Genomic DNA, 8,776 nt, shown 5'->3' with positions numbered 1-8,776 from the left:
TGCGTGGAAAAAGAAACGCCTGATTGGCTGGGGCTACCACCACACCCCGCCCAGACGGAGCGCTGGTAAACAGTTTTGTCTTGGTCAGAAGGTAAGAACGGGACAGCTACAGCCTGTATCTTAGTAAAAATCGGAATGTGTGCCATTTATTTTCGGAATGTGTGCCATTTAATTTAACCTTAGGCTATTAGGCATGGACACATAAGTAACATTTTTGTGTGTTTATGCACAGTATGTTAACGAGTCTTTCACTTGCTACTGCTCAAAAATTAGGATGGTGTTTAGCCTACCCTTGACTAGACAATTCAGACAAGAAATACCTGTGATATTCTACTGTCAGACCATTTCCGTGCACAACGGATATGACAAAGATGTCAATTGTTTCTTTGAGAAAGAAATTGCACTTTATCGCAGGAAACACGTCAACAGAGTTTAATCATGTCATGATCCACTAAGCAAAATGCTCACTGTGCAGGCTGATTTGGGTTTTTACATTGAAAATCGAATTCTGTATCAAAAAATACCAGAATGATTACTTTGATACTCTTTGCACAAGAAACTATTAATGGGCAGTGTGCTGATTGCTGAAGATTGATATAACCGCATGGACACACACATCCACTCCAAACCATGTCAAAGCAATTGCCATGTCATCTCATGCACATACAAATTAATGGAGTAGAAGACCTTGTTTTGGGGATACTTTAACTAGCCTTGTTTATTTGGTAGAGTAAATATATTTCCAATAAGTAGCCTACTCAGCAAGTAGTTATCAAAGCCACACAAACAAGTACAGAAAAGAGGAAGGCAAAATTAATGGAAAGATGTTGCCAAACATGGTGTCTCATGCAGACACTGTGTATCATGCATTGTGTCTCCACATTGTGTCTCTTGGCTCACTTGGCTGACTGTGGAGTGGTTCTGGGCCCTAAACTTTAGTGCATCTGGACTGGGTCCGGTCCAGATTTGGCTTATAGTCCACTGATTCTTGGATGTGCGAAACAGACAAAGCATATAAAGACATTCAAGTCCAAAATGACAGCCTTCGCTCAGGCTAAGTCTGCAGAAGGTCTTTGTGTCTTACTTGGTGCATCCCCCAAAAAGCCCTCCATATCCATCCCCCCATACGTCTCACACAGACGGACTATCTGACCTTCCCAGCCCCCAACACCCCTGGTCTGTGATAGATATTGATGAGCACCCATTGTTTGAGTTCCAGACAACTGATCTGCCCATAAAGCAGTTTGAAGTGCATACACTCTCTCTCTCAGTTGAGACCAGGGGTATTGTATCAGTAGAGTGTTTGCAGAACAGTCTGTGATTTTGCCATTTGTAGTGAGGACTGCGTCCCAGTGCATGGCTGCTGCACTGTGGCCAAGCAGAGGCCGAGAGCAGCCAGCACAGGTCATGGATGACTGCTTGCGTTATCTTGCCTGCCTATTTTTGGTGGGTGTGACTGGGTCCAAAAAATCCCCCACCGTCGCACTTTGGGCAGCCATCTGGAACACGGCCATGGTGTGGTTTGAGCAGCACACACAAGACTGACTGAAGGGGGGGTGATGTGTGTATGCAATGCGATGTGTGTGTGTGTATGCATGTGCACATATTGCGTATTGTGGGTGTAAGTGGGAGGGTGACATGTCTGCCAAACATCTACCTTTAGTTCACATTACTTCATGTTGACAAACCATATTTGATGTTGGCATGTCTATCGGCATTCTGAAGGTTGTATAATATGTTATCCTAAAAAAAGATGAAGCTCACTATTAGACTCGAATGGGACCTGGGAGAAGTAGGCCAAAAAGAAATGTGTCTGCTTTGGGGAATATTTTACTCTTCTGTGTAATTTCTCAGCTAAACACATGTTCTGAAACAGATTACACATTTGTTTTCTAATTAAACAAATATAGGAGGCACTAGGGTTACTGCATAAGCGGATGCCTGCTGAGCAAAACAAGGTTGAATCATTTTGGGCAGAGAATTATCTGTGTCTTGGCAGATCCCCTCAAGTCCCACAGGGATGAGCCCAATCAAGTTTTATGAGACTTAGTTTATGAGGATTAAGAAGATGTACAACATTTCCTCAGATGAATCAAAGACTGACGCTCATGAGCTTTGATGACAATGCATATGGTGAACACTGCTTAAGACCCAGAGCTTTCTCCAGTTAGAGAGAGAGCCTGCCTGCAGACATATCGGGACATCAGCGAGAAGAGAATACAGAGCTAACGGCTTTGATATTATTCATGACACATTTTTGTATTATTCCGACTCTTTGTTGCAAAACATCAAAAAGTCCCTTGAAGTTTCCCCCTTAGAATCCACATTATCCAAACAAAGCCTTCTCCAACAGCCAAATAATTTATTAGCTCTTCTCAGTTCTTGTCTTTATCTTTTTCGAAGCTAGGCGAGCGCATTTTGAATTCCCCATATAGTTTCATTTTTGTTTCCACTCAGGTGAAATGGCAGAAGATTATGAAAAACAGCGGAGTCGGTTGTTGGAGTTAAAGTTGCTTCCTGTCAGAGACCTGAAAGCTGGAGAGAGCGATCCACTCAGCAACTTTCAGTGGCAGAGATAATTAGCCGCTAGCAGATAACATCTCCGATGTGGTGAACTCTCTGGAGCTTGACTCTATTAGACTTTTTTTTATCACAAGATATCCAAGAGATATGATTTCCTTGGTCAATGAGGAGCTCTGAGGTAAACCCGTGGTGCTTGCCCTCACTCGCTCGCTCTCTCTCTCTCCCTTTCTTTCTCACTCAACTCAAGACATGAAGAGTTTTCAGTTTCACTTGTGCACTTGCTGCAGCGAGCCCGGCTCACACCCGGTTACAAAATACTGAGGAAGTGCTCGCAGACATGCAAATGAGGACAGCGACCCACAGCCTAGACGAGGCGAGCACATCAGCCCTCAGACCAGACATGTTCCTCTGGTGTCTAATTTGCAGTAGGCCTAACTGAAACACACACACACACACACAGTCGCTTTGTCACACAGATTCTTTCTCTCTTTTGCCATCTCTGTCCCCTTTCTGTCACTATTTGTTCCCTCTCTCTCTTTCTCTCTCGCTCTCTCTCAAACACACACCTACTCGCCCACACTCTCCCTTCTCTCTCGCTCTCTCTCTTCTCTCTTCCATCACACACACACACACATTTGTGCACAACATTCAGTCACAAAACTTGGGGACTCTCACATACACACAGGAAGAGAGAAGCTTTATGGGGTAAAATTAGCACAGATAAGTCGAGGCCAGTTCTATTATGTTCGTCATGTTGATTACCAGACATCTCTGTGGGCTACAAGAGGTATTCAAAGGTATGCTGTTTCATTACTTGATACCAGCGCACAAAGGAAAGTGTAATCAATAGGAATGAAATGCCAAAGCAAGGCTCTAGTTTGTCACACAGTCTTTGGTGAGACATATGTCACCATTCTGTCTCTCTTTCTCTTTTCTTTTTCCTTTCTCACATCTGTGTCTTGTTCACTTCTTTGCTTGTACAGCTGTTTGTGAAAAGGAAATTGTCACAAAGATTCTCTTATTCTGAACCGTGACCAGATTCCAAGAGTATGTTGCCTATAGCAACATTGACATACAGTACCTACAACATTCTCTGTCTATTCTTTGGCTTCCTGTCTTTGTCAGCTACCCCTTTCACTATCTCTGTGTGTCTGTCATGCCTTCCGCACTCTTCCCTTCCCCCAGTAATGATGTGATATGCACAGATGGCTCGGGGCAGGACTCTGTGTCTACCTGTGTGAACAGGTGGTGACGTTCCATTAACGCTTAAAGGGTGTGCTGCCTCTGTGCCTGTAACTGTCACCCTAGCGCCTCAGGGGGCATCGCAGCCCCCGTCAAAACACAGGAAACGGGGCGCACACAGAATAAGAGAGGAGCAGGCCCTGTGGCCGAGACAGTCACTTGTGTTTTACTTTATGAACTGTGAGGGCTTACTGCATGAACCGTAAGGGATTCATATATTTCTCTAAATGAGGGATGTAACCAACACACAGAGGGAGCATATGCAACGTGTGACAATATGCTAATACTGGTGTTTGGAAATGGTCAGTTTATGGTCATTTTTCGTTGATATGTCAGATGAACTTACAGCATGGTATGTCTTTTTGTGCATCTCGGTAACTGAGTTATACTGTACTGTATGTGGCAGACCTAAAACAAAACTCAGTTACTGTAGCAGACATCTCTGTGGGCTCTTGAATTTCCCCTTGTGGAATAATAAAGTATCTATCTATCTATCTATCTAGCAAATTAGTAGCTGTTGTACATGTCTTTTTACAAAACGTAACTGGTCTGATAAGTAATTTATGTGAACAAATTACAAATTATACAGTGGGTGACATCTTAGACTTGTTTCTAGATTTGTCTTTGGTGGATAAATTTGTAGAAAGATTATGTTATTTGGTATTTGAGAAGTATCCACTGCAAACACTTATCACTATTCTTTCTGTCATATTGGAAAATTAGTAATTTGATTGATATCAAGATTTAGACACACACACACACAATGTACGGACACACACACACAGTCCATAATGACTTCTGCTCAGTTCTTTGTAAGGCCCCCTGCTGGTAAGGATGTGAAAATGACACAGGGTGAAAATGGATCAGCCACAATTCAAGAAAATCTATATGATCCATAACCAAGCTGCTCATGAGACTCCTCTCCTCTCACATTAAGCCTTTTTTCACTGTCAGGGTCTGCTGTCATGTGTCTGAATAATAAAAGACATGCAATATTCAGTCCACTAATCACTGATTGCCTGTTGGCAGTCAGCAGAAGCTCAGGTCTTTATGTTGCATAAGCCAACCTGCTGCAATGCAGCTCGCTTGAGGATGAAGCCTTGAGCATGTGTTCTGACATGAACCATTCACTCCAGAGTCTATAATTCTCTATACAATCTGGATATTTGACAGCCAGACACACTGTAATATCAGGGACAGCACTAAAAGGTATTCCGATGCACGCATGAGGTTTTGTGTGTGTGTGTGTGCATCAATTATAATACCGATAATGTGTTTGTGTGTGTAATTGTATTGTGTGTGTGATTGTGTGTGTGTGTGTGGGAGAGAGAGGATGCATATGTGTTTTAAATGTTGAGGTTGCCGATGTCCTAGGAGACATTCCACCACCTGCCTGGAATAAGATCCAGCACTGCGAAAGCAATTATTATGAAATCTGTATGATGCAACACACCAGACACAGCACTCTGTCCACACTCAGGCTTTATGCTTTATAAACTATGCATTCTCTTGGTGTTTCAACACATTGCAAAGGGGCCGTTTAAAATCACAAGCCACTTGACGAAATTTAAAGGCACACTGAGCAGCCAGAACAACCTCTATGGACTCCACTCATGTTGGCAAATATGAACACATTTAATGTAGTACAAAATATGACAGGAAATGTCAAACAACAAAACAGTAAACAAACAAAACAAAGCAAAAACAAAGAGCAGAAAAGAAGAAAGATAAGACAACAATAGAGAATCTGTTGCAATTCAGCTGCCCTGGCACAATAATACTGTCGATAAGGTAGGGGATGGGGGGAGGAGACTTCATGTGTCATAGGCAGTTTGATAAAAATATATCAGGACAAGGACATGGACACGAGGACAAAGACGCAGGACACAATACATTCAGGACAAAAAAACAAAAACAAAATAAAAATCCTTCATAATTGTCATGCAAGAATAACATTTAAAACATGGCACATCGTGATCTGAGCTTCTTCATTTTAGAACAAAATAAAACATTTTACTATTTCATTAATTCATACATTACATTTTTGCATTACTTCATATAGGATTTTTTACAGATATATATTTATATATATATATATATATATATTTATATATATATATATATTGTTGATGTTACCCACTAGTGGATAAGCAATGATTGTCATATTCACTAACGAATGGCTCCTCTTCCTTCGTGAATTATCTTTTTCTACAGAGGAACAACAAAGATCCCTTTTTCGTCTTTGAGCTTATGGGGGTGGAATGATTTTCCTGTCCAATTGTTCCAGTTCAAACACAGCATCTCTCGACCCTCTTATTTACATAGAGACACGTGCAAGAGAGGTGGGTCAAAGGGGGAGGGGAGTGGGGGAGTTGGGGCCGAGGGTTAAGCAGTGATGACGCCCAAATGACCAGGACAGATGTCGTATGGGGAGACAAATTTGTCTCCCCAACAAATCCAGCCACCTGGCCGTTTTTTTCCTTTCTCTCTATCTCTATCCCTCGCTTTCTACTTTTGTCTTTCTCTCTTTCCATCTCCCTCTCCTCAGAGAAGGGAAGAGGATCTGGCCTAAACACAGCAGCACAGATGAGTTCTGCCTCCCCTTAGCTTGCTCTATAGGAAGAACACAAAATGGCTGCCTGTACTACACCTTCCCCCAGTCCCCACATGGTTTATTCAGTTTGATTGTTTCATTTCTATTAAAAAAAGCTGATTCTGATTGTCCTCGTCGGGCTTCTGTAGTGATTGTCAAAAGGCTGAAACAGGCTGAAACCCTTCCGTCACCCACGGCGACCGCAAAGGGTCAGAGGTCAGGCACACACGGTCGTGTTGCTAGGCAACCGGGTGTTGGAGCTGGGAGTGAGGTTATTTCTGGTGGGGGAGAAGGAGAAGGGAAGGGGGAGGAGGAGGAGGAAGGGTGTTGGGAGAGGAGGAGGACTAGTGGCCCCACGGCACTCCAGCCAACATGAGGAGCAGCAGGAGGAGGGAGAGGGGGAGGCAGAGAGGAAGGGGGGTAGCGGAGCGCAGGGCCGATGAGCTGATGGTGGACACCTTGACCTCCGACGTCAGGAAGGCAGAGAGGGGCACGTGTGACACCAGCGTGGGGCTGCCGTAGTTGATGAGAGAATCGATCTTCTCTGACTCTTTGCTGCACGCCTCGATCTGTGGTATAGGGTGGTGGTGGTGGTGGTGAGGAATGACACAAAGAGTGACCGTTAAATCAGTGAAAATTGCATCATAAACCTGAAAATATCCCATTTAGACTTCACCCTCACCACTCGCACCAACCTGTGGCTGACATGAAAACTGCCACTTCACTTCTCTTGCACTTGTTCACAAAACAGTGTTAATGAGCAGAGGCTCAAGGTGCTTTGTGGACACTGAGAGTTAAGCTCCTCACAGCAGGCCCACAGTGACAGTGGAGAGAGAAACTCCCATTTAGCTATAGGCCACACACACAGACGAAATAGTAAATACATACACACACACCTACACACCATCATTTCCTCTTTCAACTGGTAGTCATAAACGAATAATCACTTGACTGATTGGAGTAGTTTAATTAATGATCCTTACACTTACGTTTGCACATAGTAGATGGGGGAACTTTAATTAGGTCGCTATTGCAAGTTTTGCTCCTCTGGCAGATATTTCTGTGGCAATTAGTGGAAATAGGAGGGACACTTGTGGAAATGGCCTCTCTGTGTCTTAGACAGCACACAGCACCACACACACACACTCAAGCCTTGACTTAAACTGCTTGAACTGCTTGCAAAAATCCCCTCACTGCACCTTACTGAGTGATATAAAAATAAAAATGTAAAAAGCAAGCAAAGCAAAGGATATCAGCATTTCCGCTGCTGTATTCAGCCAACTGTTGTCTTCTAGCTAATCAGCTCCTATTCTTTAGCGAGAAAAGATGGTGAGGACGCAGGAAGAGGCAGGCAGATCGAGACGAGTCAGTGAGGGCAAAATATTGTTGCAATGGTGTTCTCTTTGATTGCAATTTACAGCTCATTATTCAGCTGATTCAGATGAAAGCAGCTGCAATCACTGTCACTGTCAACTTGGAGAAAGACTCAGAGTCAGAGAGAAAAAGAGTAAACGAGAAGAGAGAGGGAAAGAAAGACGGATTAGACGGATAGACCTTCACTATATAGGCAACTCAATTAGTGGGCTAATAGCTTACACCTCATTTATTCATTCAATTTGTGATCATTTATTAACTCACTCACTCACTCATCTATAAAGATGTGTCTGCGTTTTGTAATGCCTTTTCTCTGATGGATATTTGCACCTTATTTGGTTTAGATTGAGATGAGAGTGTTTGCAATCCATGTCAACAGAGACAGAATGATAGAAAGAGAAAGTGCAGTGAAAGGCAAAGAAGAGAAAGAGAAAATGATGTGTGTCCATGTATTCATTCTTTCGCTCAAGGATTTGCAGACTCTCTCTCTCTTTTTCTTTCCCCCATGTTGTGCCTGTACTGCTGTAATGTACCTGTATTGGTGTGGGCTTCTGGTCCACAGGCACGATGAGGATGACGATCTCGGAGTCGATGCTCAGGTAGCCAAAGATATCACACTGCGGCACGGACACGTGCAGACGCAGGATCCGGAGGATGTCGTGTAATGTCACTGGCTGGTTGCGGTTCAACTGAGAGTCCAGAAAGAAACACACACACACACACACACACACACACACACACACACATCATGTTTATGTGTATGAGTATAAGAAGTTGAAGGGGCCAGTGGAGGAGAGGGTCAAATCTGGAGATAAAACACTCTGGTCTTGAAGTTTTAAACAAAACTTTTTTAAAAAGACTTTTTCAACAAAACTCAAACTTTACAAAAGCGTCAAGAGATACCAGGCCATCTGGCTTGAGTAAATTGAAATCAATTCAGGAAAAATGCGAAGGACATTTTCATGATTGATCGTTGCTGATGATGACAAATGCTTATAACAAGGGTGTTTGTTACATTTGCTCTGATTGAATCCCAACAAAATG

At 43.1% G+C, this 8,776-nt stretch overlaps 1 protein-coding gene across 1 annotated transcript in view; it reads right to left on the bottom strand.

The window, feature by feature from the left end:
• Nucleotides 1–5,230: 5,230 nt before the first annotated feature.
• Nucleotides 5,231–8,776, bottom strand: part of reck (reversion-inducing-cysteine-rich protein with kazal motifs) — a 59,513-nt gene continuing 55,967 nt past the window's right edge. Inside the window, exons 20-21 of the mRNA XM_048266903.1 lie at nucleotides 8,266–8,421; nucleotides 5,231–6,927 (exon numbers count right to left, since the gene is read on the bottom strand). Coding sequence (XP_048122860.1) covers nucleotides 6,703–6,927; nucleotides 8,266–8,421 — 381 coding nt within the window. The 3' untranslated portion in view covers nucleotides 5,231–6,702. The remainder of the gene's footprint in view (nucleotides 6,928–8,265; nucleotides 8,422–8,776) is intronic.

The sequence above is a fragment of the Alosa alosa genome, chromosome 16 (genome assembly GCF_017589495.1).
Source record: "Alosa alosa isolate M-15738 ecotype Scorff River chromosome 16, AALO_Geno_1.1, whole genome shotgun sequence".
NCBI lineage: Eukaryota > Metazoa > Chordata > Actinopteri > Clupeiformes > Clupeidae > Alosa > Alosa alosa.
Note: the sequence above shows the minus strand (reverse complement) of the source record. Positions and strands in the feature narration are given on the sequence as shown.